We start from the raw sequence: 23,916 nt of genomic DNA, 5'->3' as shown, positions 1-23,916 counted from the left end.
AAGCTGATTTGTGTGTGTGTGTGTGTTCGGATCTATAAAACTATTTGTTGATTTGAGTAAAATCTCTATGGATTTTCAGTGGACTAGAAATTTAACTAGGGTTTTGTAAATTTTGTTCGGTTACTGATTTGCTACGATTTCACATTAAATTTTTTGCTTTTTTTCATTAAAATATATACAGATTGCATCAGATGGTTGAATTAGAACTTTGTTTCAGAAAATTAGGGTTCATTTTCTTCTTCTTCTATTTCTTATTTTTTGAAATTTTCGATCAAAATCGCATAAAGCTGATTTTTTTTTCTTTATCAAACCTAAGGTTCGATTTGATTAATTAGCAATCAATTAATGCTGAGTACTTCGATTTGTGTGTGTGTGTGTGTGTGTGTTCGGATCTGTAAAACTATTTGTTGATTTGAGTAAAATCTCTATGGATTTTCAGTGGACTAGAAATTTAACTAGGGTTTTGTAAATTTTGTTCGATTACTGATTTGCTACGATTTCACATTAAATTTTCTACTTTTTTTCATTAAAAAATATACAGATTGCATCAGATGGTTGAATTAGAACTTTCTTTCAAAAAATTAGGGTTCGTTTTCTTCTTCTTCTATTTCTTATTTTTTGAGATTTTCGATCAAAATCACATAAAGCTGATTTTTTTTTCTTTATCAAACCTAGGGTTCGATTTGATTAATTAGCAATCAATTAATGCTGAGTACTTCGATTTGTGTGTGTGTGTGTGTTCGGATTTGTAAAACTATTTGTTGATTTGAGTAAAATCTTTATGGATTTTCAGTGGACTAGAAATTTAACTAGGGTTTTGTAAATTTTGTTCGGTTACTGATTTGCTACGATTTCACATTAAATTTTCTGCCTTTTTTCATTAAAAAATATACAGATTGCATCAAATGGTTGAATTAGAACTTTGTTTCAGAAAATTAGGGTTTGTTTTCTTCTTCTTATATTTCTTATTTTTTGAGATTTTCGATCAAAATCGCATAAAGCTGATTTTTTTTTTCTTTATCAAACCTAGGGTTCGATTTGATTAATTAGCAATCAATTAATGCTGAGTACTTCGATTCGTGTGTGTGTGTTCAGATTTGTAAAACTATTTGTTGATTTGAGTAAATCTCTATGGATTTTCAGTGGACTAGAAATTTAACTAGGGTTTTGTAAATTTTGTTCGGTTACTGATCTGCTTGATTCTGATTTGATCATTATTTTTTTTGGTTGGATTTTTTTCGATGAAACGTTTGGTCTTCACTACTCATTTGATCTGTTGAGTTGATTTTGCTTTTGAGTCCGTTTGATCTGTATGTATATTTATGTTCTGTTTGTGTGTATATGTGTACATACTATGTATGTATTTAAGCTTTGCTGAAATTAATGCTATGTGTTTCATATTGTTTTGTCGGGACTAGGTTTCTGTGTTTGTGTGGTTGGTTTCAATGTTTTGCTTAATGAAATGATTTGGGACATGATATTTTCTGAACTTTGTTTTTAGTTTTTAACTGCCTTGATTTAAAGCTTTGAGAACTTCTAATTTGTTCACTTGATTGTGGTTTACTTTTATGCCAAAATGAGTTGTGCTTAGAAAAGATGTATATTCTTTTGGGGAAAACAGAGATTCTAATGTAAAGTTCACATCGTTTGTAAATCTATGTAAGCTGAGATTTTTATTTTAGTCTACCACCAATAGTATTTAAGTTTTTAGAAGTAGAAGTTATGCCAGAATGCTTAAGTTTTTTAATGTTAGAGCTTAAGCTCCAGGTATGTAGTTTTACGATGTTTTCATCACCATAGAGTAGCCAAGGTGTAGTGAGCCAACTCTATTTCCCTTTGAATTATCAAAAAAAAAAAAAAAAGACTCTATTTCCCTTTGATTTGTATTCTTTGAAATGGGAGTGTATACATCTTTTAATTTTTCCTCTCTTTTCCTTTTCTAATAAAATTATTTACTTAAAAAAAACACTAACTTATAATTTGATACAAAAAATTATTTGCTAAGATGTAGAAGAATGGTAATAATTTGAAATACTTTAGGGGAAGTAAATTCATATGGTGTGTAATTTTATGGAACTTGCTATTTAAGTGAGTCTCTATTTTAATTTGTTTTAATAGTTGGGAGTTAAATTCAGTTCCGATTTATTATTATTATTATTATTATTATTATTTATTTGATTGAAAAGGTAGAAATTGTATTACTATGAAAAAGAAAGTTTGAAAAGTATAACATGGGAATGATACACGCCAACGCAGTGGCTTAGGTTCCAAGAAAAAATATATATACAGGGAAATAAATAGTATGACCATGTCAACCAGTGGTTAGATGAACTCCAATATACATATATTTATATATTTCGTTTATATTCATATTTTTGATTGAAAGGTGAATCTCAGGTTTGTGTTTCCCTATCAAATTGAGATAGATATTTACTTCTTCAGTACTTTCCACTCTTCTAACAATGGGCTCTTCCTCCTCATATAAATGGATAGTGAGTAGGCAATATTTACATTTTGGTATAATAAGATTGGACACTTGCACTATTGCACATTCTGAGTCTAATAGAAATTCTTACTCTCCCATCCCATATTCCAATTTTACTGTTTATTTATTTTTTTTATTAAATTGTTTGTCTTTCTTACAAATAAACAATATTGGATATGATATTGATAGTTTGCTATTTCAGTAACGCACTGATTCATAGCTTTCATATATATGAATGCATGCTAATTATTGGATTAAATCTTAAATAATTGTTGATGCATTTGTGTCACTTGGATTGAAGGTTTAGAAAAGTACATTTTCGAGGTATGACTTCTTTGGGTGTAATATTTTAAATTTTTGAGAAGATAATCATGTTGACAGATTAATAAGAATATAATAGTAAGTGCATTTTTCCATAGAGGATTTATTATGTATATTGGAAGCTTCAAGGAGGCTGAAAATAATTATAAATGAATCATTACAATTCCATTAGTCAATTTGTGTTTACAAATCAATACATTTTTCAGGTGTTTGAGAAAATCATGATCTATGTTCAATTGAGATGAAGATTACGAATAAATTGAGCATCCCATTTTAGTAATTGTTTTCTATGGTATCAAAAAAAAAGAAAAAGGGAAAAAAAAGAGAGTTACATATAGTCTTCAACTATGTTAATTAGAATTATTTAGAATTTAATAAAGGGATCCAAAACTAAATAAATTTTGAACAAATTAGGATTGAGGTTATGTAAAAAAATTCTAACTAAATTAGGTAAACTATTTTTTTTTACAAATAGTCCAATTTCATTTTTTATTTATTCATACTTATTAACTATCAATTATCTATAATTATATATTTTCACAACTAGCCCGTGCATTGCACGGGTTAGCGACTAGTTAGATTCTATAATTGAAGTCGAATTTTATGCCACATGTCCTAAATTATTTATTTTTAGAGAGTTTTATTTATTAATTTTGGAGCCAAATATGGGACCACGTCATAAATATTCATTTAAATGAGTTATTGAGTACAAAATCCAAAGAATCTAAAATTAATGAACTGCAAAAAAATAAGAAAAAAAAGTGCTTCACAATATCAAAAATTAATTAATAAAACAATATTAAAAAATATATAGACAATTTACATTTTTTACCTAATAATATTCTAATAAATTTTTTTGAAGAGTTAACAAAATATGAGAATGACTATATAGTAATAGTATTTAAATTATATATATATATATATAAGAATTATATTACGTATCTTAATATATTTCTTCAAAGTATATTCATGTATATGTATGAGGTTACAAGCTAATTTATATATTTTGCTAAAACTTAGAGAAAATCCTGTTAGATTTTAATTGGATTCTCAATTTTGCGCCACATGTCCTATTTAATTTTTAATTTTGTGCCAAGTGAATTATTGAGTGTAAAAATTGAAGAATCCAAGTCCAATTAAATTCTAAATTGGATTTCAATTGGAGTCAAACTTTTCACCATATGTATCTAAGTTTTTAATTTTTATGGCAAGAAAATTATTGAGTACAAAAATAGAAAAGTCTAAAACCAATGAAATTTTAAATCATATATATATATATATATATATATATGAGACACCATGACATATTTTAAAAATTTATGGTCTAAAAAAGAATGTAAGCTAATAGCATGTATAATTTGAATATTTTCTATAAAAAAAAATGTATAATTTGAACTCGTGCGTATGCATGAGGCTACACACTAGTCTACATATATGTGTGTGTGTCTGTATATATATGCTTTTTAAAACCAAAGTTTAGAGAAATTTAATTTAATTAGAATCAAAATTGGATTTTGCATTTGTTAGCTTTTCATACAAATTAATTATTTTTATTTTTGCTGTTATTTTTTCTTTGAACTAATGAGTGTATTTTTTTAATACTGTTTCTATTCAAATATATTGTACGTGAAGATATTGAATATAACAAACTATAATTGAATTGAAAGATTTCATGCACCTATCTCCATTCAATTTAGGAGATACTATTTGAATTTTTTTTTTTTTTGTGTTGTATTTAGTAGAATTTCACATACAATAATTGTGAATTGATATTGTATATGTGGTATAAAATAGTGATTTTCAAAATTATATACGTAATAGTAATGTAATGAGAAACTTGGCGTAACCAATATCATGAAAATTACAAAAAAAAAAAAAGCTATTTTAGTACATCCAAATGTCCTAGTCGAACTATTTCTTATATGTTTAATAAGCCAAACCAACATCAATAGCACCACTATAATTTATCATTCTCAAGCATAAGCATGGGTTACATTTAGAAATTATGGTTTAAAAAAGATGTAAGCTAATACCATATATATAAATATATATAAAATTAATTTGAACTTTTTCTTTAAAAAAAAAATGTATAATTTGAATTGTGTAATTATAATTATTTTTAATTATATCTGTGTATATGTATGGAGGTTACATACTAGTTTAAGGAAAGTTCTAACAGCACTTTCGTGAAAAATATAAAAAGCTATTTATTTTTCTTTTTCACATAAAAGTTGATCCTTATTGCATTTTATTTTATTAAAAATAAATCATTTAAGACTAAGAATGAACCTCGCGAATTGTCTAAAGTTTACTCAAAAGTGGGGCATGAACGTAGACTAAAATTTCAGGATGCCAATTATAGGCATTCAAAACTGGTGGGGATAAATATTATTATTGTGGACACAGTTACAACTTACAGGACGCCCCGAGTGGGTTAAAATTCTAAAAATAAATATTTTTGAACTTTACCTGAAAGTTATGATTTTTGAAAAATATTAGGAATCCCCACTATTTTTGGTGGGAAATAAAGCAAAAAAACAAAAAATATTTTATTTATTAATAACCCCATGGAGAAAAGAAATAGTCTAATTTATACTAAGGATAAGTTTGGAGGTTAGGTTATATCATGAGAAGTTTGAATAAATATTAAAGGTGGGGCAAGGATTTGTTGTAAACTAAGTTATAGTAACTCTTGCAAAATATACACATGTCAAGTGACCATTTGGTGAAAAATCCAATCTTGACAAAAAAGTTTTCATTTGAATATAAGTTTAGATTTTTTCTAAAAAAAAAAAGAATATAAGTCTAGATAAATGTTTATTTAAAGTATTGACATGTGTGTATTTTTGCAGGAGTTGTTGCAAGTAATTAGTTTGTAGCAAATCTTTTCCCTCAAAAGTGTGTAAATATTTGCTGAATGGTTTGTTCAATTTTTTAGCTTTTACGGGAAAAAAATTAAATTGATATAAGTATGAAAAAGAACATCTATAATTCGATTAAAATTTGTGCAAACACTACTCTAAATAAACAACAATTTATAAATTAGAAAATCTGAATAAAAGTATATTATGCGTAGCATATATTGGGATACATAGAATGACAATATCATTTGCATATATTTCACGAGATAGTGGGTGCATTCGTATAAGTTGTTGAAAATTTGTGTTTTAAGTTTGAAATGAGTGATTGTAAAAAAGTTACGAAGAGTTTTTGATTGCAAAATAGAATTTTGATTTTAAAAATGCTCTTTTATTCTTTCAAAATGTCTAACCAAATGGACTAGTGATCACAATGTTAAGTGTGGAAAAGTAGACAGAAAGGGGAAGGAATCATGGATGGAGTAGAAACTAGCACGAATGGATATTAATATATTTCACAAAACATTTGCATCAATGCAAAGCAATGATGCTTATTAACAAGCATCATACATAAGTTTCCTCCAAAAAGGAATTTTAAGATTAAAAGTTCTAACAAACATAATTAATACATAAGTTTCCTTCGAAGGGATTTAGGATAAAGCTCAAGACGCCAAGGTGGATGGTCCACAACTGTCATGGACACAAGAAATGACATCTTTGTACTCTCTATTAATGGTGAAGGAATCATATACCTCTCCATCTCTGCTTTTCTTGTACTCAAAGAGGAGAGAAGAGCGATTGAATGCTGTCATTTTGACAAATCCCCAGTCAGCATCTCTGTATAAACTCCAATTGGGTATTGTGTCAAAGAATGATCCTAGGTGGTGCCCTCCACCTCCAACAACAACATGGATGGTTCCATTCATGGTACCCGAATAATGGGATTCTTCTGAATTAACACATACATTCTACATCACCAGCATTAATAAAACATTATTAGAGAAAATTGCATGCAAGTGATCTTAAAATTTAATCGTTAGTGCACTATCTTGAAACTCAAAAGAGAAAGATATTATAGTACAGCGGGACATATATGCGCATTGCTCAATGTGTAATCCTTCTTGTAACGTACGAAAATTTTTCATGACCATAGATGCTTTTATTAAGTAGTGAAATTCAGTGTTTGAAACTATGTAGAAAGTTCTAAAATGGTTTCCAAAATGTCCAAATATTATCCAAAAACCTTGACTACGTTTTTAAATGGCTACGTTGTTCTGAGGTGCTCAAACTAAAACAAGACTCGTTAAAGTTAAACCTTTAAAAATCTACTAATATATATGCAGTGACTAAGCATTTCCAGGATGCATTAAACAATATGCATACGGTAGCATTCAATGATGGTGTGCCATGAGCTTCATAGACATTATCTCATAGTGAAATAAATTAATTTTACTAAGTAATGTATACATGAGAGTGAGTTACATATGAATGCATATTTATAGGCACCTAAGGCACGTAAGTTTGTTTACATTGAGTCTAAGGAACCTCCATATTAGGTTGCTCTATCCATACCTGGTAAATGGGGCATGTCCTTTCATAGGCATGGAAGTGGCCATAGAAAGCGATATCAACCCTGTACTTCTGCCAAAGCCTCTGCAAGTCATCCCTTCCCATGGGCTCTTCAAATGAGCCTTCTTCGCCAAACCAATCATTAGAGGAATACCCAAGGGGACGATGAGCAACAAAGATTAACCAAGGTTGCTTTCGTCTATCAACTGATGCAAGGCATTGCTCAAGGAACCTATATTGTTCTGAACCCTTTCTCCAGTCATGCTCACTATCAGCTACACAAAAGTGGAACATGCCATAATCCGTTGAATACCTGCATGTTAATGGAAATTGTGGTCACAAAAACATAGAATGACAAACACACTCTACAACAAACTAATCTGTGTTAGAGAAAGTGGACCAAACTAACTATTGAACAAGGTTTGACAAAAAGTTCAACTCATCCTGTCCTTTAAATCTAAACAAACTCATAGCAATGGGTTGCAAATGTAAAGATAATGGTCGTATAAGATTCATTTCTTGATGTAGCTCACTCGAAGTAGGACTTAATAACACACTCCCATGCAATACTTTAAAAATCTCACTTTGATACATGTTAAAACTCGAGGAAGTGCTATATGGTAACATGTGGGCTAAAGGACCAGTCTCAATTAGGTTCCTCATAATGGCTTTTGTAGCTTATATCAACTTAGTGAGCCCCCAAATTTGAGACTCAGCACATACCTATGTAACACTGTCACAATACCACAATACAAGCTGAGCTACTTCATGTGCACTACAAATTAACTAGATCACCAATCTGACCAAAGCGTAGCAAGTGGTCGAATGTCATGCCCAAGTGCTTGGGTGAAGTTATTCTTTTATGCACTACTAATAGCAAAAAATGATTTCTCCGTAATCAGCATACGAATAATGTTTATTTGTGTGTGACTCTGCTATCTGTATTGCTGAGGCTCATCTTACCAGAACTTAGCTCTGTTCTCTGCAGGAACGTAGTATAAGGTCTCTGCAATCACACCACATTCCCCACCTGAATCTGTACTTGTATAGAAAGAACCTGAATCCGGCCAATCACGTTCATGATTACCACTGCAAGATAATCAACTAAAAATTTATTAATGGACATTTTCATCAAGTAATACCTAAAATCTAAATCTTAATATAGATGAAAATAAGTAATGATCAGTTAAACAAACCTGGCAACCATATATGGAACAGCCGATGCAATGGGCTCCACCTGTGCTGTGAATTGGTCCCAATCTGCAACATATCCATCTGCATATGATATATCTCCTATGTGGAAAACTATATCATAATTTGGCAAGTCCTTGATGAGTTGGTCAGTAGTGTTAAGTGCACCGGGATCTTTACTACTGTATTCATTTGAGCCATCACGTTCTCCCTAAAATGAAATAGGAAGAAATATGAATCTTTTTCCCATCAATCATGTTACAACAAACTCAATTTGGCCAATAATACACACTCATACGAAAACTTTGCCTTAATTCCTAGCAAGACAGAGAAGTTGTATGGTCATATGAATTCAGCTATGACAAGAACCCAAATGATCGGAAAAAAAAAAAAAAAAAAAAAATCATGTCTTCTTAGGAGAAATGATGATTTTTTTTTTTTTTTTTTTGTTAATTGTCTCAAGAGGAAAATCTAATGAAGAAAATAAACTGAAGATAGTAACAAGCCTTAGGTTCTATGGTTAAAATACTCTTTAACATTAACTCATATCTCATCACGTTTGCCTATATTTCATGGGAGAATCTAAGTTATTAGTTGATGTTTTAATCTATAAATTTCTATAAAAAATGTACTAATAGGTTGGTTTGGAGCATTGGAATTTTTTTTCTTCCAAAAGGTGATTACTTACTTCATTCAATTATTATTTTCTATTGTTTATTCTTTTGTGTAGGTTTTACCTTCCCCATGTCACCAAATATTATAACACGTTGTAAGGAGTCTTGTCCAGGATATGGGGATGATTTGAAAGTATAGTTTTTGCCCCAAACATATGAACCATTAGATAAGATATGACCCATCCTGTAGGAGTACCTGAAATCCATCATATATAACAACCTTTAGCAAATATCATTAATACTTTCAAGAAGACTTTTATGTCATGGAAATGAGTTGAATACATACACAGTGTTTGGCCACAAATTTGTCAAGAAACTTGTATGTGTGAAACCAAGATCATGCCAGCCAACTGTTCGTGCAGGTGCACCTGCAAAGCAATAAGGAAATCTCATCACGAAACAGCATTATATACCATGAATTGAAAAGAAATTTGTGTCCACAGTGATAAAAGCTCATCCTCGATCTGTGTAACATACCTAGAAATTAAAATAAAGAGCGATCCATTTGTAAAGAGGTAAAGAATGATCCATTTGTAAAGAGGAATAAACAAATTAGTGATCAAGACTTTCTAACCATATATGGTTATGAATAAGCAGGTTAAGGATAAATCCTAGGATTTGTTGTGTCTTCACTCTTCAACCATTAAAATTCACTTGACAAACTCAATTGTTTGCAATATAGGACAAGACACAGTATACGTACTTGATGACTGATGATTGCTTGTTGATAGTTTACTATTTCAAGGAAAAAAAAAAAAAAAGTGAATAATCAGAGGCTTTTTTCACCACTAAAAGTTTTATCTAAAACTAAAAAGTTAAATGGATCAAGTATAGTGTGATCAAATAACAAATTGGAATTCATAAGTAAAATTGTGTAATGTGGTGCAATTGTGGGTATATGAAATATGTTTAACATACCACACATGCTGTTTTGTTCAACTGTCAATGTTCCAGCAGGGGACCGTGTACGTGTTTCTTCTCCCTTCAAACCCCACTCAACAAATGGAACAGCTTCATCTATGGAATAGCCACTTGTCCAAGTTACTGTCATCTGCATAACATCAAATAATTATATATGTGTTGTATGTACATCTGCTCATATATAACCTAAACTAGAGTTGATTAATCAAAGATATAGAGTCAATTTACGACATTTTTGACAATCACTAGAGGGTTTGGGCCTTTATTTTACGACATTCTCCTTGCAAGCAAGCTTTATGTAGTAATTTAAAAGAGAAAAAAAATTAACATTTTTGAGGAATTGAGACATGAAAATATAATTTGTATTAGAATTTTTTAAAGAGAACCATCAATATTAGTGTAAACTTACTTCATTCCATAACTTTCCATGAGCTAGGCGTGCATATAAAGGTGCTTTTGGATTGGAAAATGTTATGGCATTTGAAACTGCGACCAACACAGGCTGCAACACAATCCACATATATATGATAGTATCATTGACATATCATCAGTGAAATTACTTAATGTGGACAGTATAAGATAGAGATGCAGATAGGCATATTCATGAAGAATAAGAAAAGTAGAAAGAGTCCTTGACACACATTTGACAAACCGCCTGAAAACAATGCAAAGGAGAAATCTGCCCGTTGATTGATCAATTGGAACTTCAAAGTATTGTTGCCTGTTTGGTTATAGTTTGCATTGGAGAAATTTGCGTACTTGTACTGGAAGAAAGACATTCATGTCAGAAAGGTTAGAGAAGCAAAAAACAAGATGCTCTATGTGTTACTTAAATCTCACTTTCAATCTTTACACTATATGCACCTTTATCGGGCTTGTACATAAATATGGAGACTGGAATTCATCATTTTCCACTGAACAAGTTGATGAGCTGCCATTTCAAAATAAATTCCTTCAATTTCTAGACTAATTAATAGAAGATTCAAAATTAATATATATATATATATATAATACTATATTCTCCATGAACTTGTCCTGGAACAATGTCTCAGTTACTATATATATCAAAGTTGTGTTCTATTCAAAATTGCCTGAGTCCAGAAAAAAAGGTGTAGCTAGATAATGATACAAAGATTAACATTACTTGAAATTTGCAGGAGAATAAACTGCAACCCAATCATCATCGGAAGGATCAGGGTTTACAAGATCCACCGTAACCCATGCTGTATCCTCACCCTGTACAATCATATATCAAACCAATATCAGAATAATTAGGATTTGATTTCAACCAGAACAAAATTCACAACCAACATCTAACATACTTTTTTTTTTTTTTTATCACTTTTGAACCTTAAAAAACATTGATAAAAATAGAAAATATATATATATATATATATATTTTTTTTTTTTTCAATAAGCAAGGGGATTTTTGGTCCACAATATTACAAACACATCATATTTCACAGTATTTTAGATTAAAATTTGTGATTAGTGTAACGTTACTTTTGCATTGAACCATTATTAACATCAATTTATTCATTTTTACCTAAGGCATGTAGTTGTTAAATTGTTAAATTTCTTTATGTATCAAGACTTATTATTTTTTTGTGTGATAAGGGCCATGATTCCATCCTTGCATCTACACATGTGAAGTAAATATTTTTTTAAAATGTAAAAATTTGTGTGAGAATTTTTACATTTTTTTATTTGTTAATGTGAGCCGACACATTTGCAACACAATAAGGGGGGAAAACGACTTGTTAAAAGTGAGTAAAAATGAAGCATTGTTTATATAAGTAGGTGCATGTTTTTATACTCTATAAGTCTGATGAAACAAAATAATTTTATAATATTTCTTATAACTGTCTATGTGGTATATTATAATTGGTATAAAATAAAACAGTATTAGTGCTGATTGTGAAAAAAATAGTATAATAAATTAACTTTTACGTCTCTAATTCTGCTATTTTATAAATGTTGTCTTTGATGTGGATGCTTGTCAAATTCACATAGGTTGGCCAAAGCCAAGGTCAAGGAGGAATTGAGAGAAGAGAAGAATAGAAACTCAGCTTTAAGTTGTAAACGAAACCATGGATTAAGGTTTAGGCAGCCCATGTGAAGGAATAAACAAACCTAATTGCTTAACCGACATGTTACTATATCATACTTTTTCTTTTTATTAATAAGTTACACATGCGTAATTTTAAAGTTGACTAGTGTACACTTTGGCTGTTAAATTTTTGTGTTGCTTTTATTTTGTTCATTCACATTGCAAAATTTTTATTTTTATTATTCACAACTGATTTCATTTTCACACTGGTCCTTTTATTATATTTGATAGTAATATTCCCTACAAAAAAAATGAACTCCCTATATTTCAAAGTATTTTAGAGCTAGTATTTCATGAATTAATTAAATATCAATGATCAAATTACTGACAAAAATAGATGAGTATGATCAATATAAAAACAAAATCAAACACAAATTATCAAAATGAAAAACTTTAAACCTAAAGGGTTAAAATAAAAATAACCTTAAACTTTAAAGGCTAAAAGTGTATTTTATAGTCTATAGTCTTTATAGTTTAAATTTGGGTAAAATACAATCTATTCTCCTAAAGGTCAGACTAATGTGTCAATCAAGATCAAGACATTTCAAAATTGACCAATGTGTTTTCTAATCATCATGACAAATAGTAGACAAATGAGTAATAGTTTAGAAATCAAATAAAAAATTTTTGAAATGTCTTGAACACAGATAATTTTAGCATAAATCTCAAAATAGTGAAATATTTTATCCTTTAAACTTTAAATTAAGGTCTCAATCATTATTTTATTTTATTTTTTAAGGAAAATGCCATTTTAGTCAACCTATTCATCGACAATGTGAGTTATTGTCACACTTCTTTCCTGACAATCAATGGATTCATTTCTTTCTAGGATGATAAGCACTCCTAAAAGATTTGTGTTTCTACCAAATGACGTGTAGGATTCATTTATTTTGACACCTCCCCACTGTATTAATATTTAGCTTAGCTTGAAAGAAAGAAAAAAAAGATTCATCTAAAGTTTAAAATGATTATTTTTAATTCTTAACAAATACCATTTTACCACCGGGTGATTGAGTTAAGCCAAATAGTACCAAACGGAGCCTCAGTTCAAACCCCGAGAGGGGGGGGGGGGGGTATTTTCATAATAATATTTTGAAATAGTACATATATATATATATTTATATAATTAAAGAGATTGATTTTAATTAGTTCTTAACAAATAGAGAGTGATTTTTTCTTTTCTTTTTTTCTAGAGAAAATGCATGCACACACACAAGGGGAGGAGATGTGATTTTAATACAAAAATACACCACAAATTCTACTCAAAAGTCATGATAACTTTTAAAAGAGTGTATTATAAGATAATACCTTTGTTTTTAATTATATTTTATTTTAAAAAATAAACACATACAAGAAAGAAAAAATTAAATAAATTGACCGTATTTAGTCTCTAAAGTCTAATGGAGTGATCATGTGACCATTTTTAGTATCACCCCAACAAGGGAATAAATACGATAAATTTACGTACTAAAATCACTCATGAACTAAACTTAACGGAAATATATATATATATATATATATATATACATGATAAATTTACGTACTAAAATTACTCATGAACTAAACTTAAGGGACATATATATATATATATATATATATATATTTATATATAGATGCTTGATTTAGTGTTGGGTATACCTTGGAGCCGAGAATGAGTGGGGTCGCTGTAATGATGACCGAGTCACGGAATCCAAGAGTGGTTTTATAAACGTTGAACTTGGATAGTGGATGCTTGTCATATTCATGAACACGGTGGGCCGAAACCAAGCTCAAGCAAAAAAGCACAATCGTAAAGAGCTTCAGGCAATGAGACCCGTCTTCCATATTTTTTTTTGAACTTTTTTTTCTTATAGTTATGTTGTGAAAGTAGTAGAAGTAGTAAATAAAGTAAAGGAATATTAGAGACTAAGAGAAGGAGAAGCAAAGAAACTACTCGATCAGCTAAAGTGTTGACCCATGCATTTATGGCTGTGGATGTGAGAAGAAATGAACGATATCGAAGGGTTTATAAAGAGATTGAGCGACTTGTCGGTGTGTGATTATAATTTCTTCTGTGGCCTTCTACATGCGTTCTCTTTGTCAGATTGCACTAAAGCTTTTTGTCGTACTGCAGTAAAGCCTATTATTTTTTTACCCCATCAATTTTACACTTTATTGGTGCATTTAGTATTGATTATTTTTGTCAGTTTATTTTACTATTAAATTTATTTTTGTTATTATTCATGAGTTTTACTACACTTTTTAGTACTATTTATAGATCTAATTATATTATTTCAGCTAATTTTTACTTTTATGTATAATACTTTCAGCAAAAAATTTACAGTTTTAGCTAAATAAGCTATTCTCAAACGGATACGTTTACATTTGACATTAATTATTTTTGCTAACTTATTTTACTATTCAGCATATTTTTGCTACTATTTATAAATCTCATTGTACTTTTTGATATTATTTATGGGTCTTACTGTACTATTTTAATTAATTTTTACATTTGTCTACAATATCTTCGGTAAAAGGTTTTTCGTTTCAATTAAATAAGGGTGAGTTTGGTTCAGTTTTTTGTAAAAGTGCATAATGAAAAAGTAGAGTTTCAAAAAGCTGAGTGTTCGGTAAAAGCTATTAAAAAGTGCATAATGAAAAAACTGAGTGTTTGGCTAGCACTTATAAAAGTGGCAGTTTGAGGGATAAATTACCAAAAAGGACAATGTATATATAAGGGAATTTATTTCATACTTTTTTTTTTATGTGAGTTTGTTTCATACTTAAATCAATTACTTCATCATACTTAAATCAATTTTTCTCTTTCTAAAAAAATTATTTTTTTCTCACCAATATTAGCTAATAATAACCTACCACTTAAGATTTATTATGAAAGTATTGTGATAAAAATTGATACTAATTTTAATTTTAAAAGACTATTAAAATTTTTTTTTTTTTCTAAAAAAATTATTTTTTTCTCACCAATATTAGCTAATAATAACCTACTTTAAGATTTATTGTAAAAATATTATGAAAATATTGTGATATAATTTGTTTTTTTCTCTCTTTTTTTCTCTCCACACACGTGGGCTCTCCTTCCTTTTTTTTCTTTTTTTTTCCCCTCTTTTTTTCTCCTTCACACACGTACCCACACTCTTTTTTTTTTTTCCCCTTCTTTCCTCTTTTATTCCCTACCATACCTTCCTCAGTCCAGAACATTCCACAGACAACTCTCCTTCTTCTTCTTTTTTTTTTTTTCTCTTAGCACTTCAAAACGAACGAAGGAATTTTTTTTTCCTCAGTCCTTTTCTTTCCAGAATTTTTTTTCCTTCGTTCGTTCCATGGTGAGCTGAACCAAACTCACCCAACTCATCCAACTCCAGAACGTACCCTTAAGTGCTTGGATCGGGAAGATTGGATGATCGGAACCAACTCCAGAACTCATCCTTCTTCTTTTTCTATTTTTTTTTTCTTGTTCTTGATTAGTTGTTGTTTATGATTTTAGTCAGATCGACTTCTATTTTTTTTCTTGATCTTTTGAAGCGAAGGCATTATTGAACGAAAGAGATGCCGGGTCGGTAAATCTGTATCCCATTCTTCAGGTATAGCCTTGTTTGATCACAGATCGACAGGTGATTCGTCCTTTCTCCCCCCCCCCCCTTTTTCGTCAGTCTTCTTGATCTGCCAGAGGGTCTTGATCTGCTGTTGTTCTAATTTTCTTCTTGTTGTTGTTGATTTGCTGTTGATCCGAAAGAGTAGTTGTTCTAATTTTTTTTCTTCTGTTCTTGATCTGCTGTTGTTGTTGTTTTGATTTTAGATTTGTTGTTTAGTAGAGGGTAATTTGGTAATTTCTTGTGAGCCCAACGGATATATCAAAATGCCCAATTCACGTTTTGATTTATGGACCTCAAGAGGTCCATCAATTTTGCGCATTTTGGACGCTATTTTTGCCTGAGTCCAAAACGCAGCTTTTATCAAAAAGTTGTGTTTTGGGCTGAGCCAAACACAATTTTTCTTCAGCTTTTTCTAATATGCGCGTTTTCAACTCCTAAAAGTGCAAACAAATGCGCACTAAGTTGTTCAATGAAATTTCTGATATATTGTTTTTAACAAAATGAGTTTTTTGCAAAAAGAAAAGTAAATAAAAATAAAATAATGTACTTGCAAAAATATATGTACATACACTGTTATTTTTAAATTAACATGTTTTGTTTATCCTATGGAAAAAAAAAAAAAAAATGAACATCCTGACTAAAGAATGTTAAGAATCTAGATTCAATAAAAGTAACATTTTCGCAAATCTTAGATGAAAAACTATTATTAGTTTTAAATTGGGTCACCATAAACATCTTTTTTTTAGTCATAAATAATAGGTTCTTATATAAAATTTGTTGTAAAATTGTTGTAGAAATATTATGGATGTAGCATTTTTCACAAAAAAAATCTTGACCCCAAACATAGTCCTTAACTGTTTAAAAAAAAAAATCTAATAACAATAAGAATATGCCAAACAACAACAAATAACAATAAGAATATGCCAAACAACAACAATGGACAAAATATTCAACAAAAATAAATAAATAAATAAAACCATGCAAGAAAATAAAAATAAAACCACTAACAATTCATAACTCGTTCAACCCATTCTGTAAAAATTACTCATAATTTTTTTCTCTAAAAAATGGTACCAAGAGAGATACTATAAATTAAATGGTGAGTTCTACTCATTGGTGCAGATAGCTCTGCTTTTCTTGGCTTGCAGTTGTAGTAGGCATCATCTGTTGCTTTCTATCTCATTCTCTTTTTGTCTCACTTTCTCCATTCTTCTCTTCTTTATCATCATTTCAAATCTCCTTCACTTTAATTTCGGCATTATCAAGTCTCTTTTTATCTATCATTAGTTACTTTTTGTTTTTCATTTTGTTAATTAGTATAAAGAAATTGTAAAACTTCATGCATTTGCATTTTTATGATATCGATATATTCAAGTTCTCTTTTTATTAGATTTTGTATAATTTAAGGTCTTAATGACTATGCTGAAAATAATCCTGGAGCTACCATTGAATTGAAAATCATCTCCATTTTATAGGATGCTAAGACCGATTTAGTAAAATATTTTCTTGTTGTTATGTGATAAATATTTGTTGCAATTCAAAAATGTTTTATTCTTAATGTTTTTGGTAGTAGCCTATAGAATTTATTTTAGAAAAGATTTTCCTAAACTCATTGTTCTAAAATGGAAGTTTTAACTGGATTAGATTCCATAGTTTTTTTCCCCTTTGATTGGAGATTTTCCTCCTAAAAATTTGGCATCTTGATTGTGGATTGTTACTAATTGGTTAATGGTTATTATGCTTGCTAAATTTATTTGAAGTGCTCGTTCAATTTGCACAACGAGAAAATGAAGGAAATAATTCCATTGCTTGTGCAATGTTGTTTGAATTTTTTTTTTTTTTTCTTTTTTGATGGGAACATGTTGTTTGAATTAATTAGTTATCTTTTCCAAAATTTTTAAAACATTATTATAGTTGAGGACATAAAATACTAGGTTAATATTAGAATTTTTTTAAAAAAGGTCATGTTGTGCATTAGCCCCAAAATGTTAAATCAGTAGCTTAAAAAAAATTTATAAAAAAAAAAATTAAAAAAGAGTTGAACGATACCTGTGGGGACCGGCCCAAAATAACAGGTTGGGCCTTGGACCCGTCCGAGGACCCCGACCCATCCAAGGAGTTAATATGACTCAAGCAATCCATATTCAAACGTCACTGGAAACAAAGACGACATGTCTGAGGAGATATTTTTCCCCGGATACTAAAAATCCGGAGCAAATATACATCCCAGCCACTGAAACCCCTCTCCTAGATATGTGAACAGGAAAGAAATACGAAATATCTAAGCAAAAGCTACCACCGCCACATTGAATGCACTACAGCTACTCTCCTGGCCGCATTAATGTGGAGAAGACCCCTGAACAGTGCTACATTGGCTACCGCAACTCACAAAGAACTGAGAGGAGTGTCTGATGGGACAGGTGCTCAGGTAAGGGTTTAGATGATCGATAAGTATAAAGCCCAGATAATAAGAAAGGGCTCATATAATGTGTATAAGTCCCCGTAAGAAGAGGCATAGAAAGAGGGAGGAAAGAAAAAAAGAAAAAAGGGAAAAGACTATTGCATGTAAAGAGGTCCTGCTGCATCACTTTGTATCCAGAAATTAGGTTTTATCCTTATCATTCTGGGAGATTTTGAAACGTAATGACTTTGTTTCTTGTTCGTATATTCCCTCAACCCATGCAGTAATCCGTTTAACTTACTTAAACCCAGTTCTTAAATCCATACTCTACAAGAATTCATTGTGTTAGACTTTTCGGACTAAGACTTGAACAATAAGGACTGGGCCACCAAATTGTTCCCCTACAATTGGCGTCGTCTGTGGGAAGAACTTAAGTGTTAGTAAGTATGACGGTCAAGCATGGCAGGATTAGGTCCACACCAGGAGAATCCCCACCAAACTAACCCTCAACTGACAGAACCCATTGGGTCTCAACGGCAAAATAATCCTCCTAACCTAAGGACAAATCCAGGCAATGGAAGGAATCATGAAGGAAGCGTACATACTACCCAAACCAGCCAAAGTCATACCCAAGTGGGTAGTCGTGTATCCCGAAGGCGAAACAACCATCAGGCCATGCAACGAGAGATAAATGACCTGAAAAGAAAGTTGCGCCGTGCACGGCAAAAGCGATCTCCCTTCAGCTCAGATGCATCCTCTAATGAGGAGGAAGACGTAAGTTACAGACGGAGGTCGAGAACTCCCTTAAGTGAAACTTTTTCTTACGAGAAGGAGTTGCGCCCTACACAGAGGTATGAGAGCCCATCTAGCAAGGGTTTGGGCAATGATGCCATGAACAAGGCATTGGATCAGATCTCCAAATCACCCTTCGTGCACAGGATTGAAGGGGCTAAATTACCCCGACATTTCAATCAACCAATGTTTACCATCTACAACGGCCGAGCAGACCCAGTGGAGCACGTGAGTCAGTTTAACCAGAGAATGACCATCTACTCCCAAAATGAGGCTCTGATGTGCAAAGTTTTCCCGTCCAACTTGGGGCCAGTGGCGATGAGATGGTTCAACAACTTGAAAACAAATTCCATAGGCTCCTATAAGCAGCTCACCCAAGCTTTTTGCTCTCGCTTTATTACAAATAGCAGAGTCCCTCAACCCCTAAGTTCATTATTGTCCTTATCCATGCACGAGGGAGAGACCCTAAAGGAGTATTCGGATAAGTATTGGGAGATGTACAACGAGTTGGATGAAAACTACGATGATGTCGCCATTAGCACATTCAAAAGTGGTCTCCCCATCGAGCATGACTTAAGGAAATCTCTAACTGGTAAATCTGTTGCCAACGTTCATCAGTTAATGGATAGGATTGACAAGTACAAAAGGGTGAAAGAAGACCAACTACAAGGAAAAGGAAAGGAGAAGATCGTTCCCCTCAGAGGGAATGATTACAGGTCGGAACGATACAACCATAACCAGCCGAGAAGAGACGAGACAGGCTGGACAAACCAACGTGCAAATGGTTAATGCTGTGTTTAGAGAGCCAGTACAGCAAATTCTGGAGAAAGTCAAGAACGAACCTTTCTTTCGATGGTCAGGAAAAATGGTTGGGGACCCTGCGAAACGCAACCAGAACCTGTATTGTCATTATCATCAAGACCATGGGCATACCACTGAGGATTGCAGGAATCTATGGAATCACCTAGACCAACTGGTCCAAGAAGGAAAGTTACGTCACCTTTTACACCCCTCTAGCGGTCATCTGGGCCAGGCAATGCAAGAGCCTCGAAAAGATGTATCATTAAGACCTCCCACAGGGACGATACACGTCATCCTTGCCGCTCCAAGAAGAACTGGCTCATTTCCTTCCAGGGTGCTGTCTGTGGCTCGGCTCTCCGCCGAGGACAAGGAAAGAGAGTTTAAAAGGTCTAAAAAGGGAAGTTCTTTAATATTGGGATTCTCGGACGAAGATAAGAGGGAAACTATCCAACCTCACGATGATATTTTAGTGGTTATGCTGAGAATTGGAGGTTTCGATGTGAAAAGGGTACTACTAGACCCGAGCAGCGCAGTAGAAGTAATGTACCCTGATCTATACAAGGGGCTGAACTTAAGGCCGGAGGATTTGACGGCTTATGACTCCCCCTTTATCAGCTTCGAAGGGAAGACTGTTGTACCTAAAGGGCAGATCAGATTACCCATACAGACCGGATCAAAGGTGGTGGAGGTGGACTTTATCGTGATCGATGCTTACTCGCCCTATATAGTGATAGTAGCCAGGCCATGGATCTATGCCCTGGAAGCCGTATCCTCTACACTTCACCAAAAGATAAAATACCCGTCTGGAGGCCAGGTGGAAGAGATTGGCGGAGATCAGGCCATAGCTCGGCAATGTATGGTAGCCGCCATCTCACGCCAGTCCAATGCCGAGTCCTCGGCTTTTGAGAACCTATAGCAATCAACCACCTCGGCAGTGCAAGTCAATGAACTAGCCAAGGAGATAAAGTGTGAAAATTTGGAAAGTTTTACAGTTGACAATAACCTAGAAAGATTTTTCCAGGTCGGTTCGGAGTTACCTCCTAAAAGAAAAAGAGGAACTGGTCAGGTTTTTGAAGAAAAATGTTGATGTATTTGCATGGGACGCTTACGATGCCCCGGGGGTTGACCCTAGTCTCATTTGTCACTACTTAAATGTTAACCCATCTTCCATTCCAAAGAAGCAGCCACCTCGGCGCCCTTTGAAAGAGCATGCCAGTGCCATTAGAGACGAAGTGATAAAGTTGAAAAAGGCAAGGGCTATTAAAGAAGTCTTTTACCCCGAATGGCTGGCAAATACGGTGGTGGTAAGAAAGAAAATGAGGAAGTGGCGAGTCTGCGTGAACTTCACGGACTTAAATAAGGCATGCCCGAAAGACCCGTGCCCGTTGCCTCGAATAAACCGACTGGTAGATGCGACTGTAGGCCACCCTCGAATGAGCTTCCTAGATGCCTTCCAGGGCTATCATCAGATACCACTGGCATTAGAGGATCAGGAGAAAACGGCGTTCATGACACCCGTCAAAAACTACCACTATAAGGTGATGTCTTTCAGGTTAAAGAATGCAGGGTCAATTTACCAAAGGATGATGACCAGAATGTTCGAACCACAGCTAGGCAAGGTTATTGAAGTCTACATAGACGATATGATGGTAAAAAGTAAGGTGGTGTCCGAGCACGTGAAAGACCTGGAAATCATATTTGGCATCTTAAGGGAGCATAAGTTGCGGCTCAATGCTTCTAAGTGTTCATTTGGGGTCAGGTCTGGGAAATTCCTAGGCTATATGGTAACCCACAGAGGAATAAATATAAGCCCAGCTCAAATCAAAGCGATTAAAATCCTACAGGCTCCTCGGAACCCAAAAGAAGTGCAGAAACTAACTGGCATGATTGCAGCATTGAACCGGTTCATATCATGATCTGCAGACCGATGCCGACCTTTTTGCCTCTTAATAAATAAATGGAAAGGATTTGAGTGGTCGGAGGATTGTGTCCTAGCCTTCCAGCAACTTAAAGAATACCTGTCGCGACCACTCATCATGTCTAGCCCTGAGGCCGACGAGGTCCTGTTTGCGTACATAGCAGTAGCCCCTCATGCTGTAAGCCTAGTACTGATACGGTGTCAACCTATGGTTAAACAAGTAGTCCCGGGTAATCCTACGCATGGGAAGCACCATTCCTTCTTCTATGAAAGCAATCATGGGAATGACGATTTGACCCACTTCTCTATCTGTTAACACTCCTTCTGGGGGACAGTACTCCAGAACCACCCCTTGTGGAATATGGTATTTTGCCCTAAAAGCCTCCATGGCGGCCGGAGTATCTACTAGATATTTGAATCTACCCATCTAAGTCAAACCGGAGGGCCGAGAAAGAAAATCGAAGTGAAAATTGAGAGCCGAGGAGAAATTTGAAGCAACGAAGAGAATAGAACTTACGGGTCTCCTTACAACAATCACCGAAACGCTTGGAAATCTCTTCAAGGAAGGATGCTTCGCAGAAGTAGCTACAGAAATTTAAAGGTCGGAAATGTTCGTGAATCTCTGGGTGCTGGAGTTCTCTGGACTTCTTATATGCTAGTAAAAAAGGAAAAACAAGTCTCTTTAGGGCTTTATATAGCAATGGGGAAAAAGGAGATCACTCCCGCTCAAGAACTCTGGGAAGAATGTTAGCCGTTAGATCTGCGTCTCACTGTTAGATAAGGGAGATACCCTCTATCTCCAAGCCCCTTTACTAGGTTGGGCAAGCTTGGATGCCCCTACTCCCAACAAGTTGCTGGTCGGGATCGTGGAACTATCGCTCGAGAAGTAAGTCAGCTGGTCCTTGTTTGGTCATAAGGAGAATCATTCTTATTAGGTCAGAGGCGGCTGGCCCGGGGGAACCAACAAGAAACTCTTAATTAAGAGACTATACTGGTATCTATCTAAGAGTCAATATCTGTGAGAAGCTTCCTTCTTATACACATCCGAAGCAACGTTTGATCATCAGCATTAGAGAGTTTTGCGGCAAAAAGGACTTTCATTTTCACACGACCAGAACAAGAAAGAGAATTGACAATAAATGACATAAGAGAAGAAAAAGAACAAGAAAGAGAATTGACAACAGATCTAATTATTAAAAAGAAGTATATAGGGTACAAGGCTCCACCAAATCCCAAGATTAGGCATAAAAAGAGTACAAACCTGATGTCGGTGATATAGGAGTAGTTGATCCACCCAGTCAAGTGCAAAAAACACAGTAGAATCACGCAACGCACGCTGCTGGTGTGCTTCCTACCCGCGAGGAAAGAAAGAAGAGCGACAAGGTTTAGTTCAGATTCGACTGTGCAGTCAAATTGGCAACTTCAGCTTCTTTTTCTTCCAATCGCCTCTGCAGTTGTGCTAGCCCTTCCTCTATAGTGTTGTTAGCAGGTGGAGGAAGAAAGTTTGATGTGGAGGCAGCATTAGCTGCTGTGACCATAACTGACACCGTTTTAGGAAGAAATTCATTGAATACACTTCTCAGAGATGGAAGTGGAGTGATTTCAGGAGAGATAACCGGGGTAGAAGCCTCCGAGAAACCTGATGAGGGGATTCTCGGGAACTCCTCCCCTCGTAAATTGTAGCGCGTCAAAAGTAACTGCCCCTACATGTGTGAACCAGGAACTAATTAATCTCATCTTTTGTAATGTTAAAACCCCACTTTTCTCCTCGGAAGGAGATCAAAAATCGGAATTTTAAGAGGCTATTGTGGGGACCGGCCCAAAATAACAGGTTGGGCCTTGGACCCGTCCGAGGACCTCGACCTATCCGAGGAGTTAATGTGACTCAAGCAATCCATATTCAAACGTCACTAGAAACAAAGACAACATTTCTGAGGAGATATTTCTCCTTGGATACTGAAAATGCGGAGCAAATGTACATCCCAGCCACTGAAACCCCTCTCCTAGATACGTGAACAGGAAATAAACACGAAATATCTAAGGAAAAACTGCCACCGCCACATTGAATGCATTACAGCTACTCTCCTGGCCGCATTAATGTGGAAAAGACCCCTGAACAGTGCTACCTTGGCTACCGTAATTCACAAAGAACTGAGAGGGGTGTCTGATGGGACAGGTGCTCAGGTAAGGGTTTAGATGATCGACAAGTGTAAAGCCCAGATAATAAGAAAGGGTCTATATAATGTATATAAGTCCCTGTAAGAAGGGGCATAGAAAGAGGG

At 33.6% G+C, this 23,916-nt stretch overlaps 2 protein-coding genes across 2 annotated transcripts; one reads left to right on the top strand and one right to left on the bottom strand.

Moving 5' to 3' along the window:
* Positions 1 to 6,038: 6,038 nt before the first annotated feature.
* Positions 6,039 to 14,107, bottom strand: LOC115962703 (probable inactive purple acid phosphatase 27). The gene is made up of 12 exons (XM_031081586.1): positions 13,768 to 14,107; positions 11,164 to 11,255; positions 10,884 to 10,950; positions 10,661 to 10,783; positions 10,429 to 10,521; positions 10,017 to 10,149; positions 9,385 to 9,466; positions 9,162 to 9,294; positions 8,430 to 8,635; positions 8,197 to 8,322; positions 7,237 to 7,546; positions 6,039 to 6,632 (listed from the first exon to the last, which is right to left on the bottom strand). The coding sequence occupies exons 1-12, from the start codon at positions 13,951 to 13,953 to the stop codon at positions 6,327 to 6,329; spliced, it is 1,857 nt and encodes a 618-aa protein (XP_030937446.1). The 5' UTR covers positions 13,954 to 14,107; the 3' UTR covers positions 6,039 to 6,326.
* Positions 14,108 to 18,798: 4,691 nt separating this feature from the next.
* LOC115963548 lies at positions 18,799 to 19,704 on the top strand. The gene has a single exon (XM_031082588.1). The coding sequence runs from the start codon at positions 18,799 to 18,801 to the stop codon at positions 19,702 to 19,704; it is 906 nt and encodes a 301-aa protein (XP_030938448.1).
* The last annotated feature ends 4,212 nt before the right edge of the window (positions 19,705 to 23,916 follow it).

This window comes from Quercus lobata, chromosome 10 (genome assembly GCF_001633185.2).
Source record: "Quercus lobata isolate SW786 chromosome 10, ValleyOak3.0 Primary Assembly, whole genome shotgun sequence".
In the NCBI taxonomy this organism is placed as follows: Eukaryota; Viridiplantae; Streptophyta; class Magnoliopsida; order Fagales; family Fagaceae; genus Quercus; species Quercus lobata.
Note: the sequence above shows the minus strand (reverse complement) of the source record. Positions and strands in the feature narration are given on the sequence as shown.